This window comes from Festucalex cinctus, chromosome 1 (assembly GCF_051991245.1).
Source record: "Festucalex cinctus isolate MCC-2025b chromosome 1, RoL_Fcin_1.0, whole genome shotgun sequence".
NCBI lineage: Eukaryota > Metazoa > Chordata > Actinopteri > Syngnathiformes > Syngnathidae > Festucalex > Festucalex cinctus.
The window spans coordinates 56575208-56600268 of record NC_135411.1 but is presented as its reverse complement, the minus strand read 5'-3'; the positions used below and the strand labels follow the sequence as shown (position 1 = coordinate 56600268).

Genomic DNA, 25061 nt, shown 5'->3' with positions numbered 1-25061 from the left:
AAAAAATCACATTTAAAATCATCCCCAAAAGCTCATGCATTAAATTAATTACCAAAGACTAAAACAAAGGACATGTTTGCTATAATTATATTTAGCTTTGTAAACATAAAATTGTAGTTTCAGTTAGTTTTCTTTTTTTTAAAAAGCATCTTCATTTTTATTTTATTTCATTAACGAAATTGGTTTTGAATTTGTTTTTTCGTTAGTTTTAGTTAACTAAAATAACCTTTAATAGCATCTGTGTTTTTCGACCCCTTCCCTTCTTACTTTGACCATCTCCAAACATTTTTGTTTTTATTTTATTTTATTTGAACTGAGTTTTTAGCATATGTTGCGGGCCACTAAAATATGGACGGCGGGCCGCAAAAGGCCCCCGGGCCGTAGTTTGGACACCCCGGCTCTATCATCATTTCCTTGTGTGTAATCTATATTTGTGAAACAAACAAAACATCACAAAACACAGTTTAGTCATTTGATACACATCGATTGTTTGAAGGCAATCTTTTTCAACATGCATCCCAGAAAAAAAAGAATAAAATATGTAGAAGAAAATATTTTAAATACTTTTTATTACCGGTATGTTGCAAGTGTATTACAATTTAAATGAAATAAAACATTTTTCTTCTCTTCACAAAAACATAAAAACATACATCATACTGACTAGAGATGAGAAGATTATTATTAAATGCAACAACGTGTACATTTTCAGAGTGCAGCAGTGACAAGTTCTTTGACCAACAAATCAAGAGACGGACTGTGGATGACGTCATAAGGGCCGTCTTTGCTTTGAAACCAATCAGGTTAAACTCCAGGTGGCGTCACTTGCCTTCGGTGCGGGTTGGCGTGGGTTCACTTCTCCGCCTGGGAGACCATGTGTGGCTTACATGATGTAAGCTTGTGTGAGTGAGTGAGTGAGTGAGTGAGTGAGTGAGTGAGTGAGTGAGTGAGTGAGTGAGTGAGTGAGTGAGTGAGTGAGTGATGTATACAAAAAAAAAAACAATCAGGTTAAAGAAACTCCCGTTGCTACCTCGTCATTGTGAAGGCCCAGGACAGATAGACATGACAGCAGATAGAGAAAATCGAATAAACAAAACAACAACAACAACAAAAAAACACCTTTCACTTTATCAAACTGGCAGCATTACAGACCGCAGGTGTACCTAATGTTGTGACCAGTACATGTGCGTACCAGGTGTCACGTGACGCTCTACGTGCGCGTCAACTAAAGTTCGTGGACGCGCACGCCGGTGCGGGCGGGACGTGGCCTTGCAGGCAAACTTGAGTGCGCTGGCCCTTTAAGGTTTTAAGGATTTGGGGAGTGACGCGGATATGAAACCCAGTTAGTTTATCCTTCTTTCTCGCTATGAAAAATATTTGGCCAAACTAGACGAGCAGCTGTCAGACGGCTTTAATTAGCCAATTATGTTACTGGTTTACTTGACTTGTTGAAAGAAGCGAGCGACGCTGCGGAAGGGCGACGACGGCCAGAAAGTGTTCCTCCTCCGACCGCCTTTGGGAGATTATACTCGGATAACTTTGGAGAACTTCTTTGTATTCGGGGCGGTCGAGAGGGCTTGGCCAGCGGGCTGAACATGGACTGGGGCACCGAGCTTTGGGTGAGTCGCTGCCGAATAAGCAACGCGGGTTAGCTCTCGCTAGTTGCTATTCTTGTTTGAAATTCCTCGGGATGGTGCGTTCATGGTCAGCGCCTCTTGGAAACAGCGAGTTTTGGAAAGTTAGTCCACGTTTGCACGAGGACACACACTCGCAGGCCACTTCATTAGGGACAAGAGTTGCATAAATCCGGGCCCATTTTGGTATGTTGGACTCAGTAGATCGTGCAGGTTGTACCTAATGCAATGTCCGAACATCACTGGCGGCGTAATTGCACATCAAGGTTGTCACGTCACCCCTTTTCAAGTGCCCTTCACTTCAAAATTATTCCGTGCACACATATTCAAGGTGGCCCGCAGGGTTGCGTTGCAACCACTGGGAATAGTGTGTTTCCTTGTTGACACTTGGCTCCCATAGAGATGACAACACATGCTCAGTGTCATTTTGATTTGAAAACAACCTTTATTTGTAACACACTTAAACTATAAGTCACATTCATGTGCACCACAAGCTACTAACCGTATGGTGCATTGTCATTCCGTAGTAAACAACAATACTAATTATAATTGTACAATAATGTATTTCTGTGGTAGCAGACGTTCAACTTGCTTTTAGTTTTACGACAGACAATGGAACTCAAAATTAATCTATATAAATAAGAGGCATAAAAAATATTTCACATACAAACCTCTTGTTCGTATTTGCCGTTTGCAGTAATCTGTCAAAAGAAATTAAATATTCACCTAAAAGAGGACAAATAATAGACATGATTGGAGATAAATGGCATGATAAAAACTATTGTCTTAATGACATAAAGCGTTGGATCTGCCAGCTCAATTCACCACATACAATCTTTAGTAATAGGACACAAGTGTAAATAATAATAATGTATCTTCTGTATAATCCAAGTTCATGCACCTACTGTGCTAGGCCTGAATGATTTTGAAAAATAATGTAATTGTAGCCTTTGCAATTTAAAAATTGCATTCTACTCCAAATATGATTACTTGTCCAGCCCTACAATGCATTCAACTTTTGATGTAGAGAATAAGGAAGTCAAGTGGAAAGAGAGATGCTTGCTGAAGGCAAGTTGACGCCATACAGGGAGACATTCTTAGTTGTCAAACAAGTGTAAAAATAAGTCAGATGCTCAACTTGGAGAGGGAGAATTGCCCCTTTTTGCCTGGAAGATGAGTCTCTTCTAAATAAAAAATGAAACATGCCTAGCTTTGCAGTGTATTGGTTCAGTTGCTGGTTCAGTTCCCACTCATTGACATGCAAATGTGAATGATGGTTTGTCTACATACTGGCGACCAGTGTAGTCTGTCTTTCGCCCAAAGTTAGTTACCTATTACATGACCTTTGTGCCGTTCCTTTTGGTGTGCCCGCCTTGGCCAGCTGTATAAGACAGATGGATATACTGTTCATTGAAATTTTTCAACTACTCTCTCAGCTTTATCAGTACACCAATATTATTACCTAATATTATTCGTTCAATGTAGAGGAAAAAAGAACATATGGAGTACTATTACAATTTCTGCCTACATGTTGTGTGATCAATCAGTTGCAGTCCATTCTGTAACTCCTTAATACACAATACTCGCAATACAGATGTTATTTAGCGTTAGTGGTAAGCTAGTGGATTTAAAGGCTAAACGATTTGGTTGTTTCAAATGAACAAGGTGTAATTTGGTTAGTTTTCAGTTTAGTTGGACAGTAAACTTGAACTGGGAGTGGCAATAGAAATACTAAAGCCTCTTTTTTTGAAGAAATGTTCACTAATTGCATCAAGTCAGGGCAAGAAATAGCCGAGTCACTCATATGTGAAGGCACAGCTGTATATGCCCTATTTCCATTCCCTGTTGCTACTAAAACACAATTTGTTTTTTGGTACCATTTTTCTACATTTATTCCACAAATTGCATTCTTTTAACTGGAGGTCATATGAATGGGTCCGTCAGCATCAGGTCGCTTAAGCTACTTGCAACTTGTAAGGCAACAGCACAGTAGTAGGTGAGCAGTAAGCACATATGTGACGCCATGGATACAACTTGAACATGCACATTCTCTGACAGGCAGAATTGCATTGAAAAGATAAAGACTGGAAGGTTGCAGCCTCATTACAGAGTTTCCCCCTCGGGCCACGGTTTCCGTCTCTTTTTCTGTTCTGAGTGCTTGTGCAACAGCACAATTAGTTTTGCCCTACTTTGATTGGACAGTTGTAGCGCCAGTATGAAGAGCAGGTTCTGTACCCCACTTATTTTCAGTATTTTTCCTCGGTTCCCTGCATGCTTATTTGCATTTTTTTTTCACTTGAAACCTCATTTATTTGTGTAAGCTCCCCCATGGAGTAAACTCCAATTATTCATGAATTTTTGCCATCATGCCGGGTACCTATCCTCAGCATATAATGGAGATCCACTATACTTTGCTTTAGGGTTTTTATACTGTGGCTATCGATGCTATTCATAATCGATGTCATTTTGCATTGTGTTTTGACATTAAAGGGGCATGATTCAAGTTTCTCAGTTTTTGCAGATTTAGCGACCCCTCTGGCGAAAAGCGGAAATGAAGCCAGCGATGTGCATGCACCCAGATTGCCGAGACGTTAGTCATTGTGGTAGTGTTCTGCATTGCTCATCATATATAGACCCTATCACATTTTCGTGATGAGGTCTTACCTTTTTACCATTTTATCCTCTTAGGTCTTTCCATCTGTTGAACGCTGCTTCAATATTGATCCGTGTCCTGTCCCGACTTCAGTTTTGCCCTTTTTGTCACACTAGATAGGTGTTATCCTTTCCTGCTCGGTCTCCTGACCGTGGTCGGGGGACGCAGGGGAGTTTTTCTCTCCAGTGCCGGAGTCGCCTCCTAGGAATACTCCCGTTGCATGTCACTGGGAGATGGAAGGTCACACTGCAATCTTGGTTTATTATTATTTTGACACACTTTTATATCCCGTCGTGTACGCTTGTCTTTTTCCAAGTACTCCCAGCTAGCAGAGATTCCTAGGGCAAAGTTCTTTTAATTACACATATAATTCTCACTGGTTTACCTTGAGTTTGACATGAAACTCCAACTGGTAGTGGCAATAAACAGTCGAAAGCCTCATTTTGGAATATTTGTTCAATATCTCAAACTGCTGCTTGTCGTGAAATGAGTTGCGTGCCGCCACCATTTAGGCCTCATATCTCATTTTTTTGCTTGCTGCTCAAAGAAGAAGAAAAAAAACAAAACAAAAAAAACAAACAGCTGAGTGACGGCTCATATCTTGAAAAACTTGCAAGTCAGGTTGCTTGTATCTCAAGGCACCACTATACATTAAATAACGTGCATATGTAAACAATATAAGAACATAAATAGCGTGCAGCTAAACGCATAATGGATAAGGTCGAGAAAAGAAATGATCAGTGAAGCTCTCACCAAATGATGAGTGGCTTACTTTTTTAATTTCATTGTAGTAGTTAATGTATTTGGTGGAGCACTTCGAGTAGTTAGAGGTATTATGATGGCAACAATCAATTTACTACATGATTCCCTACAGGAAAAATAGTTTTGAAGTGAGAACAATAGGAAGTCAATTAGTCAAATGGCATCCTTGAACGGATTGTGTTCCACTTTGCAGGTTCTCCTGTCACTGATTCTGTCATGTTAACCTCGACAGTCACTCGTCTGGCATCTGTCCGCTGATCGCACTTAATCCTGCTGCTATTTAAAGGTGTGTCGTTTGCAAGACCAGTGTGGAGACTCATGCTAACATGATCGCAAGTGCTAACTGGGCCTTTATTGGGGGACGGATATTGGATCCAGATCATCATGGCTTGATGAGCTGTTCAGGTGACTTGCGAGATTATTGTCACACGAATTGTTTTGTACTTGAGCATCAAACAATCACAATCACAGCTACATCATGTGATTGAGGATCAATAGGTGCTTGTTGCCCTCTTTCGGTGAACTCTGAGTGAACTAATTTGGAGTAAATTAGTTTGAAAGCATGAATCTGTCACCTGTATTTTAATATACACAATACAGAGCCGTATCAATTATTCTGCCTTTAAAAATACTCTGTTTTGCTAGCTATTAAATTAAATATTTTCTTTATTGTGGTTGGAGGGTTTTTTTTTGCACATGGAGGTGTTTCTGTTACCCCTCCCCATGTAGCTAAATATGTCAACCAGTATTAAAGCAATACACCATTAAAAACTCATTTTCCAGTATTCAATTAGGAATTGTGTATAAAGAATACAAGTGCAAATATATCTGGCATTTAAAAAATAAAAATAAAAAATAAAAAGATTAAGTATTAAAATAATAACCTACCCTGGGCAGGGCCATCATCCAGTCACGTGATCACGATGACATACAATAGCCGCCTCCATTAGAATGCGGGTTTGCTGTCGCCAAATACTGTACCAATTCTGATGAGCGTAATCCGCAGTATGTCAGGTTTCATTTCATGTCCTTTCTGGGGGGTGGGGGCTATTCTAAAGTAAGGGTAAGCACGCTGAGCACAACAAAATATAGCTGGAGAAGTAAGTAAAAGTTAGCTGGATGTTTCCCATCCAGGTTAGGGACTGACCACAAATGGCAAAATGGCAGATGGATAAATATGTTGCTTAATTCATATTCTGTAAACACAATTTTAATCAGAATGCTGTGTTTAGACTAGTTGGGGGTGCACATAGAACAAATAGTAAAGAAACATTTTGTCTTCTTGACCACTTTTAAAATTGAATGCTGGTAGTTGAATAGTTGAAAGTTTAGAAATCAATGAAGAAGCTATGTTTATTAATCATGATTTCAGTATCCATCAAAATATTTTTTTCCCCACCATCACCCAATCCTACAAGTACAATACTGTTGAATATAATTTTTCTCATGAAAAACATGTTGCAAAGCTTTTATTTTTGGAGTGGCCGAACAAATTAACCCTCATTTGTATCAATTTCAGTGTTTAATGCCGATTTTATGATGAATGTTTTGAAATAAACCTGAGCAGTATTATGTTTATAAAGGCAGAACTTTTGACACAGCTCTTGTTTTAGTACTAATAAATGTGAATTGGCAGACAGTGGTCCTCGAAACCAGATCTTTGTACCGTTGCCTGACTATGCTGTGAATTGTGTTGAAAGGTCTTTTGGTTAAAAATAATAATGTCCAAAAAATGTCACACAGAATGATGTGGCCCTTTTGTCTTAAAATGTTCCAGATAACGTAATTATTTGGACCATGAATGAATAGCACCACGTGTTGAAGTTTCATGCTGATAGCCTCGGGAAGACCAGTCAGCTGACACTAAAATTGGGCAAAGAGAACATCTGCACTAGTAGCCTTCTCTTTCATTTTAATTTTTAGCCCTCTCAGTAAGACTGTACCGTTTTGCACGATTACCTCATTGGGGTGGGTGAACAAACGTCAATTTTAATTGTCAGATGACCTTTTGTTTTAGGCCAGAGTCTTTAACCTTTTATTCTGTTCTGTAATTAGTCAAAATGTTGTCTCCGGAAGGGTCTGGCCCAACTTGTCAGGGTTCCCCTGTTCAATTTTCCACCCCTTCTCTCTCCCACCTTCTCTTTAGTACAATCAGTAGCCACAAATAAAGCTTGGGAATGTCCCGTGAGAGAAGATCAGCAATCTCGTCACTTACTCTTGATAGGCTTGTCTGAGCGTGCCCTTTTATTATGGAAATCTACTTCCACTAGGCAGAAAATGTTGAGGTTTGCAGCTAACGCGAAACACAACGAACAAGTCTTATTTCATGGTACATTTGTTGGCAATTTGCAGTTGTCGTGCGTCATATCATAGCAAGTGGTTGCATTCAATGAGTTCCGACCTCATTACCATAATATGAACACAATAAAGAGGATATTCTGATGAGTTAAAAAGGTCGTTGTTGAGTGTCTTAGTTGTGTTACTGTGGACACAAATACACTTGCTTGTGGCGGTTTCTTCCTTACACATACCAAAAGCATGCAAGTTAGATTCATTGAATACTCTAAATTGCCCTGAGGAGTGAATGTGAGTGTGAATAATTTGATGGCGCCAAGACCAGGGTGAACCCAGCCTCTTGCTAAAAAATCAGCTTGGATAGCTTGATGATAAGTGATAGAGAAAATGGATGAATGTATGGTACACAGGCTTGTAATAAATGAAATATAAATACATATTGAATACAAAAAAACGCACATTTCTAACTTCGCCCATCTATGAAAATGCCAAAACAAAGAAAACTCTACCAAATGTCCACAGTTAGACTACACTTGACTTGCTTCTGTTGTGGCACGAAAGTAGGGAGCTAATAGCTATTAGCTATGCTTCAACAAGCCCTGTCGTTTGTCGTCTTCCGACGCAACCGTATGTGATACATTAGCAACACAGTGCTGTCAAGTGTGCGCATTGTCCTACTACTGTGATGAATAAAGCTCCCGTTAGCACACGGTTCTTGTCTGAAGGAATGAGTTCAGGGTCACAACGTTCACTAAATGTTCGGCAGACGTTCGCCATCCGTTATTATGGTGTTGAAATCAACATTCGCTATCTTCGCAAATACTCGCAAACGTTCATCCCCTCAGCATGATAACGGGCTTTAACATCATGACCTTTCCTCGCATGGTTCTTGTGCGTCATAGCGACTTGTGTGGTGTCCATGTCGAGTTTCCAAGTTACCAAATATGGTTCATTTGTCTATAAATGGCTGCTATTTGAATGTCTGGAATGCTGCTGTTGAAATTGACACAAGGAAGTGTTGGAGTGAGTTTGTGGTATATGTTTGTCATGTGGGCGTGCCGTGAAGCTATAATTGCACCAGAATTGGTAACATCTTGGTATATTTATGAATGGAATATTGGACAAGCAGCTAATGCAAACGTACATTTATATGCCTGTCTCACTGGCGCTATGCTACTTGGCTACATGCGTTGGGAATTTCTACAGTGTAACAAGAAGCAAGATTATTGATGGCATTCCAGCCAGTGCAGCATTATCTAAACATGATTCACATCCTGCAAAGTCTCTTTTCCCTAATCAGTCCCTCGTGCGCAATTTAAAAAATGTTTTGTTTTTTTTCTTTTTCTTTCCTAAGGACCGATGTGACGTCATCGAGAAGCACACGCACGCCGGGCTAGAGCTGGTGGAAAAGTATGTGAAATTTGTGAAGGAGAGGACAGAGATCGAGCAGAACTATGCCAAGCAGCTGAGGTGGGCCTTGTCCTTCTCCTGCATCATCTGTTTCTGTGTGCGTGTGTGTACGTGTGTTCATATTTGAAAGGGCTGTTTATGGCATGTTTGTCTAGTCTCATGACTCTATTGGAACACACTGGCCTCATTCTCCAGCTGCAGTCCCACTGCTCCCTCCTTTTGCTCGCTACTCCCACTCGCTGAGCATGCGCTGAGGAAGTGGGAGCAGACGGGCACATGACACCCAGGATGTGGTCAGAGGAAGAATGAAATGAGGAAGAGCAGCACCGGGAAGAGAATGGGCATGTTCGTGTGTGTGTGTGTGTGTGTGTGTGGGGTGGGGGTGTGTGTGTGTGTGTGTGTGTGTTTTAAATACTATACTGTGGTTATTGTTGACAATTGATGTATGATGTCATTCAGCTTTCACTGTTTTGCTTTCACCCAAACTTCCTTATATTGCTTTGTTTGTGCTGCAGTGCACTATGCATAGAAATAATACATACATGGACAGAAGTACATGAACACACCTCTGTTGTTGGACCGGTTTCAAATGTTATGAGTGCAACTGCAAGCCATTGGATGAAGAAGAAACATGATAGAATTAAAAAAAAGAAAGAACTAAGATAAAAATGTCTCCTTCCTCTGCCATCATCACCGTCTTCCATATTTATTAAGATTCTTTAGTACAGGTAAAAGTGTTTGTTAAATGCACATTTATACACTTCATTAGTCATTCATACAGTTTTTCTTACATACAGTAAAATTATAGTTAGTCTTTTGGATGTCCAGATTCCAAACTCTGTGACAGATGACTTGGATTTACAGTATTTCCTTATGACAAATATTGTTCTTGTTTTTGTACGATTCTGAATCTAGGTGAAAAGGATAAATCACTAAAACCGACATTGTTTTTAATGCACCTTTGTCTTGTCTCAGGAATCTCTCGAAGAAGTTTAATCTAAAACGGAACAGCAAAGATGAGCCAGACAGCAGGTGAGCAAACTTAAAGGGAAAAAAAAATCTGTGAATTTCAAATGTCACATACTCGGTGGTCCTTGAATCCTTCTTCGGATGAAGACCAAATTGTACACTAGGACTTAAAGCAACACTAAGGAACTTTCCAGTTACGTTGATTATGGCGGCACAATATGGACATAAGCGATAATGTTTTGCCGAAGGAAGACTACATTTCCCATGAGGACAAGCGCATAGTGTCGTGTATTATTTATTTATTTATTTTTTTAATATGACACTGTCAACACACACATTGATATACAATTTATGCTGTAACTATAATTTGGTGTCTGAGAGGTTTAAACACCTCCATAAGAAACAGGATATCATGAAGCTCTTAAAATGACTTTCCTTTAAGTATGCAATGTGTCATCTCATCAGCATGTTGCTGATCCTGCCATCTTTTCTTTTCCTCACAACAACGGTTAGGCTCACCAGCTACCAGTCGTTTATGGACATCTTGAACGAGATGAACGACTATGCGGGCCAGAGGGAGCTGGTGGCTGAGAACATGTTGATGAACATTTGTGCTGACCTCACCAAATACCTGCAAGAGCTGAAGCAGGAGCGAAAGTCGGTGAGCCAATAAGATGGCCGTGAATCGAAACGTTGTTTGAACTTGTGGTCATTTTCTAAATGTTCAGCAAGAAACCTGCTGATTTGAAATGACACCTGACAGAATAGCAGAGGGAGCTAAGGTTTTGTTCAAATCTTTACCTTATAGTGAAAAGGTCATTTTGTGACACACTTTTGTCATTTGAGTCCATGAATAAGCCATGCGAAATAGGCCTCTTGAGAGCATGACTTGCAGGGCTTGTGGACAAAAGTACTGAGCCACACCTCTTCATTGATTCATGAAGCACGTGTTGGGTTAAATTCCTTAGTTTTCCCCTGAGTGAGTTGTACAATGCAATTGAATGGTTACAGCCACGTGGGGAAGGCACTTTTCCATAAAATCATGCTTAGATGCAATCCATGTAGAAGAATCAATCAAAAACAAAACTTTCAGGATGAATTCCAACAAAGTTTGTGCCTTTTCTTTTTTTAAAAAAAGTTAACTTTCTGTAAGTGTGTCCCAAAAGTTTAGTCGTCATGGCAGTAGTCATTAGGGGAGGTTGACATGCGTCATGGTGATGTGGACATTGGACGTTCATTGAAGCCAAACTGGATGCGCCGTCTTTGTCGAGGAGTCATTCCTTGGCTCCGTCTCATCGGATTATCAGACTGACGGCAGACAAGACGTCTCAGGCAGACGCACTGGCATTTGTCCTTTCCATTTTTGTTTTTTTCCATGGTGTTGTCAGTATTTACCCTGCGCTTACACGCCGCCGTCTCCCCCCGCTGTCACATGAACCCCCTCAAGCCCCCACCCTTCCTTCCCCATTCGCTGACTCTATTTTTACAAATGTCTGCAGTATCTGATGGAAGCCAAGAAGGCCCAGCAGGCGTTGGAGAGCACCAACAAGCAGCTAGAAAGTGTAAGTGTGGTCTCGTATCTACACTTGTAATACATTAATGGAAGGGTTAAAATGGACCTGACAGTATTAGTGCATTATGAAAGTACATCCTGACTAAAAAATATATCATAAAACATAATTACAATGATTTACCACTATCCATCCATCCATTTTCTTGACCGCTTATTTCTCACAAGGGTCGCGGGGGCTGCTGGCGCCTATCTCAGCTGGCTCTGGGCAGTAGGCGGGGGACACCCTGGACTGGTTGCCAACCAATCGCAGGGCACACAGAGACCAACAACCATCCACACTCACAAGCACACCTAGGGACAATTTGGAACTCCCAATTAACCTGCCATGCATGTCTTTTGGAATGTGGGAGGAGACCGGAGTACCCGGAGAAGACCCACGCGGGCACGCGTCATAGTTTTTTGTTTTTTTTTGGTAATGATAATGTATTGCATTTCCATATACCAACACTGTATTCACATATAATGTTTCCCTGTTTTTTAATCCTTCATATTTACAGTACACCTTGTTGTATAATCCTTTTTTTATTATAAGCTTTCACACTGTCATGCATCATTTGTTCTGCCTCCTGTTATATTGTGGGCCAAATTGACGGATTCAAAATTGTAGATTTTTTTTTGTAATTGTGCAAAAATCTTAGTTTTAAAAACAAATTCAATTTTTATTGCATGCAGCAGGTCAACACAGTGCTTCTAAGATGAGAGCTGCCAAACTGTTTTTGACTGTTCTACAACAACCACAATAAAGGCTTACTCTACAGTATATGATGTCCTTTCCAAGAGTAAATCGGAGTCTTCATCAATTACTAAATCAGCATGCTTGCATTGCTTATGATCTCCCCTCTCCTTGCTGTTGTCTTTGCAGAGTAAAAAGCGCTTTGAGCGGGAATGGCGAGAAGCAGAGCGAGCGGCGCAAAATGCCGACAAGACGGATCAGGACATCAATGCCACCAAGGCAGATGTTGAAAAGGTAAAGTGGTGGTGTTTATTTTTATTCAGGCATAATGTGTGTAATGTAAATTTTAGTGACTCTATCTTCTGTGCGCACTATTGGAAGGCTAAGCAACAAGCTCACATGAGAGCGCATGTGGCAGAGGAGTGTAAGAACGATTACGCCGCTCAGCTCCAAAGGTTCAACAAGGAGCAGAAGCAGTTCTATTTCACCGACATGCCACTCATCTTTAATGTAAGTCATCTTAAGAGGACCCAATATAAGAGCTGTATCACAATTCTACTTATGTGTAAAGATAATAGTCAGGTTTCCATCCAAATGTTTCAAAATTATTAGGCAAATTTTGTGAAAATGCGCAAAACGGACATGTGACTTTTGCCCGTTTCCATCCGTTCTTCTTTTGCGAATATGCGCCGCGAGATGACGTAGTGAGGGTTACATAATTCACCCACGGAACGTCGGGACGAAGGGGAATTTCGGTTGGCCGGTTCCGGTTTGCAAACTGAACGGAAGTAGTTTGTCTTGTTGGCTTCCCTCACACATGTAAGTAAAGTGTCGTTACATTGACAGCTGATGTCAATCAAGTGATCTAAAATTACATTCATGTTTTTTTTTCTTTAATGTTAAAAAGAATCATGTTTCTTGGTCTCCCCAAACATATCTTACTTTATTATCTACCATATATTGTGACTACAAACGTGCGTGACGTAATATCGGTCAAAACGTGTGACGTGTAGTCGCTTATTCGGAAAGGCTGTTTCCATGGCCAAAATGCACATTTTCCTTTTTTTTTTCGATATGCTTCAAGTTTGTTTTTCACAATTCTTGAAAACTCGAATAAAAATAGGTGGATGGAAACCCACGTAGTATGTGCAAAGTTGTGAGAGTTATTCATTTAACAAAAGGTGAATAATATAGTTGATACAACTGTAATGCATTATACTGAACCGTAATAATTAATATATACATCTATTCATTTTCTGTATCATTTTCTCAAAAGGGTCACTGATGAGCTGGAGCCTATCCCAGCTCACAATAGGCGTGCTACACCTTGAACTGATTGCCAGCCAGTCGCAGGACATGTATAGACCAGTCACACTCAAATTTACACCTATGCACAATTCAGATTCTTCAATGAACCCAACATATATGTATTTGAAACGTGGGAGGATTCAAACCCAGAACTGTGAGGCAGCCGTCTCAACCACTTACCTACTGTGCTGCAAAATGAAAACCTTAAAATTTAAATGAATACATGCCAAGCTAAGCAGTATTATTTTTGTCTCATGTTTGTACTCCCACAGTACTTGTCTTATGTATAAACAGAGAATGTTTGAATGAAATGGTCAACTCACTCAAAAAAAAACACTGCCTTTAAAATCGTACTTGTGTATGTGTGAACCAGAAAATGCAAGAACTGGATGAGCGGCGAATGCGGAAGTTGGCGCAGGGCTACATCTTGTTCTCGGACACAGAGAAGCAGGTGATGCCCATCATCGGCAAGTGCTTGGATGGCATCACCAAAGCAGGCACTAATGTCAATGAGAAAAATGTGAGTCTGTTCTGCTTTCTATTGGCTTGAAACAAGCACTGCAGAATAACGGCTGTATGGTTGGCTCTCGCACTGTGCGATTCAGGACACCTTGGTGGTCATTGAGCAGAACAAATCGGGCTTTGAGCGTCCGGGCGACGTAGAATTTGAGGACTACAGTCAAGGCATCAATAGGGCGTCGTCAGACAGCAGCCTGGGGACGCCCAAGGGCTCCATTGACCTTTTGGGCAAGAACCGAAGCAAAAACTTTTGGCTTTTCAGTAAAAAGTCCAAGGTAGGATTTTGCATGTCACCAAAGTGAACATGGATGACTACATGACGATATTAATTTGAATATTGTATGAAACTTTTACATTTATTTCAGTGCAGTAGTTCAATTAAAAAAAAAAAGTGTAACACACAGACATTGGTGCCTTGAGATAGATCAATGCCGTGCTGTGGGGGGTGAGGGTGGGGTCAACAGGGCGGAGGCACTGAGCATCCACCCCACCGTCGGCATACATATTAAAAAAAAAAAAGGGGGGCATCCAGACCTTAAAGCAACACTAAGGAACTTTAGTTTACGTTGATTATAGCGGCGCCATTTGGACCAATGTGATAATGTTATGCCTAAAGGAAGACCTCATTTCCCATGAGAACAAGTGCATTGCGTCATCTTTTTAGCTCACGCCAGTGAGTGAAAGCCTGGCCAGTGTTAATCCTTGACTGTCCTTTTGTCCGGGTAGCTTCCATTTCCCCTTTTTCTTTTTTGTTTCCTCAGACAAAAAATTTCAGTTGTTTTGCAGCTTTGGCCAGGAAAGCAGTAATTGTGTCGACATTTAAATTGACTTCTGTAACAAATGGTGAAAGGGGAAAGTAACATATGCCATAAAGCAGTCAGTGCATTTGTAGTTGTTTTTTTTTTTTTGTTTTTTTTTTGTATGGCAGTGTTCCCACCATGGTTCTCAAAGTTGCTTAGTGGCAGTAAAAAAAAAAAAAAAAAAAGAAAGATATAAACCCCCTCAGGCCGTGGCAAAGGTACTATTCAACTACCGTATGTTCACGGCGATAAGGCGCACCGCATTATAAGGCACACCTTCAACGAATGACACATTTCAAAACATTTTTCCATATATAAGGCGCACCGTATTATAAGGCGCACCTTCAATGAATGACATATTTTAAAACTTTTTCCATATATAAGACGCTACAGTAGAGGCTGGGGTTACGTTATGCATCCATTAGATGGTGCTGCGCTAAAGGGAATGACTGACAAAACAGTCAGTCAGGTCAGTCACACTTTATTAATAGATTACCAGCTTTCTGACAACTCCATTCACTCCCAAAATGAATAAACAGCTGTTTTATTATTTTCTCTGAGGTAAAGTATTAGTATTAGCTAGCGATCCAAGATGACGGGATCTTCGGCGCATGCGTGTCACCGATCGTGCAGGGTCAGCGATAGCGTCTTGACAGCGAGACCTGTTGTGGCTCAATATTGATCCATATATAAGGCGCACTGGATTATAAGGCGCATGGTCAGCTTTTCAAAAAATTGAAGGCTTTTAGGTGCACTTATAGTCATGAAAATACGGTAGTTTTAAGTCGATGTTTCATCAGGAGAGTTATGAAAATATTTTATTAAGTTTGAAAAGTTCCTAAGTGCTACTTTAATGGGGACATGCAGTATAGAAAATGGAAGAAATGAATTGGGCAGGAGGAATTGGCTCTTTTCTGTGTTTTGAATAAATCCATTTAATATGACTTTTACCTTTTTTAAATTGAACTACAAAAATAAATGAACCTTTCTATGATATTCTAATGTACTAAGATGCACCTGTATATAAAAAAAGATGAATGCAGTAGCACAGCAGTCAACTAGTGAGTGGCTCCTTGCATGGCGGGCCGAGCCAGGACGGACCTCACTCCCGTTCACCCCCTCGAAACCTCCATCGCATGCATCTTTTTTTTTTTTTATCGTTATGTCCTATTTCACCCCATGGATTGTTTCGAGAACACACCCCCTTTGCATGAGTGAGCCCTCTCCCCTTCCCCCACACTCCCAACCTCACCCTCCCTGTGCACAGGTCAACCGGCAGTCAAGCGTTGTGCTGTGCGTGTGCTTTCAACAGCACAGCGCCGGAACAACATTGAATTTTTCCTCCGCGGGCATCCACAAACACACTGCTTCCATTATACTTGCCGCTACAATCGCAAGCATTGTGAGGACAAGCCGCAATGTTATTTGCCGGGTCAGTAAAATGGGAATCAGGGTCAACTGGCGCTTTTAGTGAGCACAGACAAGTGCAGAAGCACAAGGCTATGTTTTGAAGAGCATTAGTTAGGCGGGAATGTGTTAAACAAAAAACAAAAAAAACAACAACAAAAAAACATTTGCCAAAAAGGTGTGGTGGTCCAAAGTTGGTGCAGTTTGAGTAATTTATATAGCTTCTGTTTTCACTGTTATGATTCCCTTGCATGTGGACCAGCAGATTAAGCAGAAAATCTTTGTGTATGGCAGTTGGCACTCACATTTTGAATGCATTACCGCCACCTGCAGCACTGGAGTGGAACAGCAGACATTTTCATAACTTTCAGCAAACGGAACAAAAAGTCGTTCACTCATAGATGTGTTTCGCTCGTCACACGTGTAGTCACCCACCCACCACCACACCACGTGACCCCTCCCTTCTATTCACAACACTAAATGATCCCCTCTGTATTACTTGTCGGCTTGTTCAATGCCTCTTTTGCCTCTGCATGTCTTCCCAGGCTGCGCTCGGCCGTGCATGTGTGTTAGTTAGTTTGCGTGTGCGTGTACGTGTGTGTGTGGTGTGCGCTGCTGTGTGTCATCAGTCACGCTCTCCCAATTAGGCCTCCAGCCCGATGAATAGCAGGCTCACTTAAGGGACTTTTTGGGTCTAGCCCTGAAAGCACCTCCTCTTCACTTGAAGCACTCTCCTGTACTTTAGAGTGGCATTACTCTCGAGGAAACGAGCACCTCCACTTCATGAGAGTGACTTTCAAGTTCACACCGAACCAATGCCTCTTCGAGGTCTATTTTAGATTTCAGTGGGGGATTGATGCCATTTAAATGCTCATACACGCACATTTTTAGTTCACCGGATTGATGGATATTCCTTATTTATTAATCTAATTGATATTGATTGACATACTTACAGAACATGAGCATTTATATTGGAAATGCTGCCACCTGGGGGACAATAATATATAAACTTAAGGAACTTGAAAAATGAAAGCTTATAGTTCCCCCCAATAAATAAACGATAAATAATCGAAATAAAAAATTCCCATATGACAAATTCTGAAAGACTTCAATATCAAGTAATAAGTTATCAACTGAAAAGTATATAAATATTTTTTTATTGTTGTCATAAATTGAGAGCTATATACATGTATACAAATCATGTTTTGCAAACTTCATTTTGGAGGTCAAAGATTATGTACTGTTCACTGTATTTACTCACATATCAGGACTTAAGATCATACAATACAATATGTGCAAGTTTTTGTTCCTCTACTTTAGTGTTTCCCAACCTTTGTTGAGCCATGTTGGCCATTTTACATTATGGAAATGTGCTCAAAAGTATATCTACTGAAATAATGAGCATCTCTCGATTTGCTCATGAATGGACATTTCCAGTATGCAATTTGGCACTGTTTAATAGAACAAAAAGCTGAAATAATCACATGAAGCCTTGACTTCGTCTGTTGTTTGAATGGCAACAGGTTCATTATAGCTTCTACCATCTAATAGAATAACATTTAATTTGACAAATTGCTGGCATAGATAGATGAACAATTATTTATTTGTAATAGTAATTTTCTGACAAATGAAGTAAGATGGGATAATCACTAGTGTGTCACGGCAGCCTGGTCACTGCGCTACATGCTGCTGGGTTTAACTTGAATATTTTTGTCAATGTAGCTATACAACTAGAATAGAGGTGAATTCAGCATTCAGTGGTGAGTGACTGCAAGTGTTGGGCTGCTGCTTCTACTGCTGCTGCTGGGGCGCGGTGAGGGTGAAGCTATGGCTCCTTGCTTTACTGTTATTGTTTTGATTTCAATATGTGTTGTGAGCCTGAAGGCCTTGCTGGTGTGTGTGTGTGTGTGTGTGTGTGTGTGTGTGTGTGTGTGTGTGTGTGTGTATATGTTTGCTGTCATGTTGTCGGGGCTCAATGTTGTCTTCTTGCTTTGTGTTATGCTTTAAGGTGTTGACGGTGTCTTTTTCTTTCTCTTGTCACCTTGTCTTTTTTTTTTTTTCCCGCATCCCTCCAACCCACCCATTTCCTCTTCCTCCTTTCACTCTTCCTATTGTCCATCGACCCGCCTGCCTCATGCTGTGACCCCACCCTGCCTCTTACCAGCTCTCCCCTTCCACGCTCCCACCTTTCTCAAACCCTCCCGCCCCCTCGCCTGTTAATGGACCCCCATCCCCCAAGTTTGGCCGGGACACCCTGTCGTACTGTTTGAAGGAGATCAATAAGACAGTCAAACCCAGAATCTCATCCTTCCGCACACTCAGGAGATCGGTGAGTCCCTCCCGAATGGAGAGCCGCTCGGTGACCCGCTGGGGCCTGCACATGTTGTCGCTCTACTTAATCACTACTTGATTTCATTGTATTGTTATGCTTTAGATTTAGTTTACCTTTTGTTTCCCCCTAAAAATGTTTGGTTTCACATGCTGCATCTGAAATGTCCATATACTATACAGTGTGCGCGTGTGGTGGGGGTGTGGGGGTGTGGGTGTGTGTGTGTACTGTCGTATTTAAAATGTTGTTCAAGTATTTCAAAATGTTGTTCACATCACACTTCCAGATGTCAAATGTGTGTGACAGCATTGTAAAGATAACTTCTTTTTACACTTCTAAGTAATAAGCATGTGTTCCAATATATATTCTGCTTCCTTCTCCTTCAGAAGTTCACACCAGAGAGGATTCCGGTAATATGGAGCGCATTTATGGCGCGGGTTTGTGAAGCGGGTGACTCATCAAGTGGCCACCTTCCCCATGCAAATGTTCATTTAGTTACAATTAAAAAAATAACATAAATAAACAAATCTGATTATCAAATGCTTGAGGCAAACCACTGCAGGTGGCATGACTTTTTGGGGCTTTTTTTTGTTTTTTGTTTTTGTTAGTTTTTTTTTGTTTTGTTTTTTTTGCATTGAAAAGGTGGTCACTTGCTGGTGGAGGAGAGGAGACACAATTGGTCACGCTCAAAGAAAATTATGCTTACATATTTGCACTAAGGGAAATGACTGAGTATTAGGGTCACACTGATTACAAACCAAGGACAAAAAAATCAGTCATTATGCTGTAACAATTATGTTGAGAAAAGGTGTCATTACAGGCATTACAAGATAGAAGTTTGCACGAGAGAATTTTAGCTTGTGAAATTCAGACTTTATAGCTGTGTCGTCATAAAACTGTCTTTCATTTTTTTGGCTTCTTGAACATTTTGTCTTTACTTTCATAATGCTAGGCTCCCCATACAGTAGTCTTTTTGAGAGCCTTTTTGTCTTTCGTGTGGCCCTATTACTCTTCAGCAGATGATAACAAAAGCAGCAATTATACAGTGTAATAATATAGTCAGATTGACTTTGTGGTTCAGCTCACTTGTACGTGACAATAAATTATTCCTGATAAAGTATCACTTTTAAGTATATTTCAAATGAGTATTAGGGCCACACAGAAATTAAACAAAAATTACACAATTAGATTAGAATTGGAACTTAATGATAATGAAGGTGAGGCAGTTTTATTTCTATAGCACATTTCATACTCAAGGCAACTCCATTTGTTATACACAAGCAAAGGCACAACACAACAGTTAACGATATTCAGAAGAAAAGCAGAGAAAACAAAAGTAAAATTAAAAAAAAAAAAAAGTACATTAAAAAGCATTAACAGGAAAAACATCGAAGAGTAAAGAAATGAGTAGATCCCTAAAATAGTTAAAGAGAAAAAAAAAGCATGATTTAAAAATGTTAAGAAGCCCTTAAAGGTATAGGAAAAAGAGCCAAGTTTTTAACCTGGATTTAAAAACATTTACACTCAGGGCTGTCTTCACTTCTGTTGGCAGCTTCTTCCATTTGTCTGCAGCATAACAGCTACATGCGGCTTCACCATGTTTACGTTGAACTCTGGTTTCCAGTAATTGACCCAAGTCTACAGACTATAGTGTTCTACTGGGTTTATATTATACACCTGACTTGGAGCCAGTGTGAACCCAAGCTGCATCGTTCTGAGCTGCAACTGTTATAATCGAGCCTACTGCAGATAAAAGAATGGATACGTTTCTCTTAGTTAGCTTGGAGCATGCAGACCTTCAGCCTGGGGAAGTTTTTCAGCTGGTAAAAGGCTGCTCTAGTGATGGATTTGATATGATTGTTGACAGGTCTGAGTCTTTCAGCACCCCAAGGTTTCAAACTTGGTCTTTTGTTTTTAAAGACAGTGACTGAAGGTGTTTTCCAACAGCAAGAGCAATCCTTTTCTTTATTGCCGAAAACAATTACCTCTGATTTGTTTTGGTTTAGCCGAAGGAAACTTTGGTTCATCCAATTGTTAATTTGCTCTAGACAGTGACACAATACGTTAATTGGGCTGCTGTCATTTGGGAACATTGATATACAGTTGTGGGTCATCTGCATAAACCATGATAGTCAACATTGGTGTTCTGAAGCATTTGACCCAAAGGTAACAGACTGAACAAAGGTAACAGACTCTTGAGGGACCCCACCATCTCATGGCCATTTGATCAGATTCAAAATTTCCAATAGTCACAAAGTAACTCCTTTCTTCCAAGTAGGACCTGAACCATTTTATAAAGTAAAATATTAACACAAAAAAAGATGCACTGTATATATTTAAATTGTATTTTTATTTATTTATTTTTTTACCAGAAAATAGCCTTCCTTGTTCTTACCTACTATTTCAACTATTTTTCTTTGTCTAAATATTTCCTGTTTTCTCTTTGAAAAGATCCAGCTTCATTGTTGTAATATGACTGAATAAAAAAAAAAAAAAACTTTTAATCTTGAAAATAAACACATTTATTCTTGTAATATAAGTTTAGTCAAGAAAATGTATGACTGTATTCAGTGTGACCCTAACACTTCCTAGTATGGCGTGATCAACCGTGACTCAATTAAGATTGGTTTTGGAAAGTGAGCTGAACTCAAACGTGAGCCTTGGTGTTTTTTTCCTGAGGTGGGGTGCCTGTTTCTTTCTGTAAGTTCCGCAGTGTTGAAGTCCACTTCCTGTGACCTTTTCACAGCCCGCGGTCACCGAGGACTTCACTCACCTCCCTCCGGAGCAGCGCAGGAAGAGGCTGCACGAGAAACTGGAGGAAACCAGCCGAAGGTTGCAGAAGGAAATAGATCAGAGGTTTGTGTTTGTGCTCATTCATCTCCATTAGAGCCTCTGTGGTGGCTGTAAGTGGATGTAATATTCACCTAGTGGTGGCACAATGGCGCGCGAGTCCAACTCCTAAAATTCTTTCTCTCTGTCTCTCTGTCTCTCTGTGTCTGGCTGTCACAGTGAGGCCCTGGGGAAGATGAAGGGTGTTTATGAGAAAAATCCTGAACTGGGAGACGCCACCAGCCTTGTACCCCAAATCAATCAGACCAATCTGAATATAGAACGTCTCAGGATGGAGCAAAGCAAGTATGAGGTAATGGCTGACTTCAGGGCTCTTATTTATTTTGCCCTATAATAGGTAGACCGGCCACACTCTGAATTATTAATTTGAACATGAAGTATTAGGAGCAGCCTACTGAAAGAGGCAATTAAGCCTTTTAGTTTGATGGGAGCATGTACAAGGTATTACGATCTCTGAATTAAGTTCACCCACAGGAGCTTAGTAGCACTAGACGGCCGTTTGGTGATGAGGTTAATGTTGCAAATCAACTTGTTAACAGCATTGCTTGTGCAACTTAACAAGTAAATACACTTTAAACACAAACAAAAAATAAAAAGTCTGAACGTACCACTTAAGCTGTGCACGCGATTAAATGGCCTGTAGCGGCCTTTCGGTTTTGATCATTAATTTGATTTTTAACCAGACCAGACTTCAAAATATATAGATAAATAAATAAACAATACATGGCTATTAAATCACAGGGGGCTTGATAATTTGACACCACACCTCAAATAAATGCCCCCCGTTAACAGACCAGATGTGACAACTGTTAAGATGACAAAAACTTTAATACAATATAGATTAATGCATAGTGTGACAAAAAAAGTAGTCATAACGACATCGTCAATGTCTGTTCAAATGATGTCTTGTTTTAAGATGTCATAACTAAGTTTAATATTTTCCTTTCAAAAATACAAGCGCACAGCTACCGTTCTTGTATGCATAAAACCGATTTAAATTGTTCTGCTCAAGACGTGTAGTTAAATAAAATGTTCATATTTCAAAAAAATTGGGGCACATCTTGTAAATTGTCGCTGCCCCCTTAAAAAGTGTATTTTTTTAAACAGTGTCCCCCTCCATTCTTTATTTTAAAAAAGAAAAAAGAAAAAAACTAAATCTGGCGATATATGTTTTATTGGACAGTAATGTACAGTCTATAATTATTAATTTGTGGAAAATCCTAAATAGTTATTACTATTATAATGGGCATTTGCACAAATAAACAAATCCACTTACTGTTTATATTGTGAGTCAACCAAACTTGTTCATTTTAATGAGACAACAATATGATGATTGAGATGTCTAAAATGCACAGTCATAGGTTCAACACTAACTATTTCAATGTGTAATCGGTGTGACAATTTTCCAGACGTGGCTGGCTGAGGCGGGAGGTCGAGGAGACACGCCACGATACAAATCTCACTCCTTCAGCAACAACGACACTCACGAACCGCTAAGGTGACTCGCGTGCGTCTTCCTCACAACAGTCTTTGACCCATTGCGATTTCCTACACACCCGCGTGTATGCTCTCTCCAGCCCGGATGGAGCTCACTCCGACGGAGGCACGCCCGACACCTCCCATGCCATCTACGCCGAGTTTGATGACGACTTTGAGGATGAGGAACTGGCGGCTCCCATTGGGAATTGCACCGCCTTGTATAACTTTCCGGGTATGTCGCTTGCACTGGGTTTTACTCAGTGTCATGTAAAGCAGTGTTTCCTAACCTTTATTGAAACATGGCACACACTTTTATATGGGAAAAATCTCATGGCATACTACTAAATAAATATGTAACTGTTCTATAGAAATGATAATCTCCTATTCTCCACAAGTGGAGATCTTGCAGTTCTTTTAACTTAAATGCACTTTGTGGTTGTCAATCTCCTGCATGGAATCCAGCAAGTCCTTTAAAATTCATGTAGATTACGCGTACGCACCATTCTCTGCTTCATTTGAATATACAGTATTAGTGAGGGTTGCCCGCTTAACAAATAACCACCTTGACACATATATATGATCTGAATGGCATTGCACTTTGAGGCGATATTTGTAAATAGTCATCAAGGTTGTGGCCATTTTGCAGGTGCCAGCGAAGGCACCATCGCCATGCAGGAAGGGGAAGTGCTGGCTGTCGTGGAGGAAGACAAAGGCGACGGTTGGACACGAGTCCGTAGGAGCAACGGGGACGAAGGCTACATCCCGACATCTTACGTCTCCATCTCGCTCCATAAATGACACACACAGGAGAGAACAACAAGAGAGGGTTAAAAAAACAAAACAAAACAGTTAAGGAGTTCATCCGTATGGGAGCCATCAGGAAGACGCTACAGCGCTTATGGGCGGGACCAGAAGCGCATCCAGGAAGTAGGGGATGGGGTTGACTAATGCAAGTGTAGTCCCAAATTAGCAAAAGCGCACGGTGCTAACGTTTTCCACATGGTTTGCTCTAGGAAAACCACGCAGTAGGGCTGCACGATATTGGAAAAACATGCGATATGCGATATACTTGCTGAACATAGCGATATCGATATTATTGCAATATTTAACGTATCTAAAGAAATTACATTTTTATTATCTAATGAAAGAAAAACATTTTTCATGCGACAAAATAAGCAACCTTCATGTAATCTTAGTTAATTGTAATTATGTCTTGATAATTTTCAACTATTGGATGGCGATGCACGTTTTAGTTAGCATCTGACTGGTCAAATTCATATAAAAAGCATAAAATTCCATATAAAACTTATTGCATGCCTTTGAGATATGCATATTGCAAGGGGTAATATCGCAATATCGATATTTTTTCGATATATTGTGCAGCCCTACCACGCAGTGATATTTTCTATTGAGTTCTCGCCGTCGCGGTACAAGAACACAGTGACGTATTGGCTTTCGGCATGAAAACAAGCAAAGTCGAATATTGGATGTTTATTTTTGTGAGAACAGAGAACGAAGTGATACTGTGTGTGTGTGTGTGTTCTCATTTGCTGGCTGACAGCAGACAATCACAGACAGATGGTCATCGTCCAACCTAATGCAAAGACCTAGTGTTTCTATTCGCTGTGTTTTCTACTACATGTAATTTATTACAAATGTTTATGTATTTTTTGTTTTTTTTTCAATGTTCTGCTTTTGAGTTTAGTTTTTTTTTTTTTAAATGAACTTGCACACACTATGTAGTCACAAAAGGGAGCAGATGAATGCACATGAGTTGACAGGTAGTGACTATTGTATTTATGTAAGATACACTTTAGACACAACAAGACCACTATTGTCTTATTTAATCTATCAAATGAATATTTTTACAGTGTGATAGAGAAGTGAAAGACGCTAATTATGCTTAGTGCGTTGCTCTTAATTGTCTTCATACATACACTCAAGAGTTTGTTTTAATATACGTTTTGGAAGCATTTGTCTTTGGTGCCTTTCAGGTAAGAATCATCAGCGTTATGTGTCTGTATATTCAACCATTTTTGCATTAAAGACATTCTCTTGGTTCAGAACTAAATAAATCTGGAGCACATTTTAAGTTAAATGTGTATTTATATTCTTATATTGTGATTATGTTAATATCACATTTGTGTATTTTAAAGCACTATATTTGTTTTATATTGTATTATAGGTAGATAATATATATTAGCTTTTTTCGGGCTGCCAAGTAATTTTTTTTTTAAATTTTTTGTTTTCAGTGTATCTTCTGCTGTTTAAAATAATTGATTAATGTTCCTAGTGGAGAAGTCTGAAATCTCAACAAGGCTCACTAGATGGCACTGTTGTATCTGTCCACAATAAGGCACACTGTGTTGATCTGTCATCGCTGTTTGCATGATTGGCTTTTTT

General features: G+C 40.0%; 1 protein-coding gene across 4 annotated transcripts; it reads left to right on the top strand.

The window, feature by feature from the left end:
• Positions 1-1233: 1233 nt before the first annotated feature.
• trip10a (thyroid hormone receptor interactor 10a) lies at positions 1234-24750 on the top strand. 4 transcript variants are annotated; one of them, XM_077496164.1, is made up of 16 exons: positions 1234-1616; positions 8696-8811; positions 9727-9783; positions 10234-10381; positions 11220-11282; positions 12156-12260; positions 12348-12476; positions 13648-13794; positions 13880-14068; positions 18165-18329; positions 18716-18739; positions 21076-21185; positions 21339-21471; positions 22589-22677; positions 22757-22890; positions 23305-24750. In XM_077496164.1, exons 1-16 carry the CDS (start codon positions 1593-1595, stop codon positions 23454-23456), a joined length of 1785 nt encoding a protein of 594 aa, XP_077352290.1. In that variant the 5' UTR covers positions 1234-1592; the 3' UTR covers positions 23457-24750. The 4 variants fall into 4 exon arrangements, with proteins under 4 accessions (XP_077352290.1, XP_077352305.1, XP_077352297.1 ...); XM_077496179.1 differs by lacking the exon at positions 18165-18329 and having other exon boundaries at positions 1235-1616; XM_077496171.1 differs by lacking the exon at positions 18716-18739 and having other exon boundaries at positions 1235-1616.
• Positions 24751-25061: the final 311 nt, after the last annotated feature.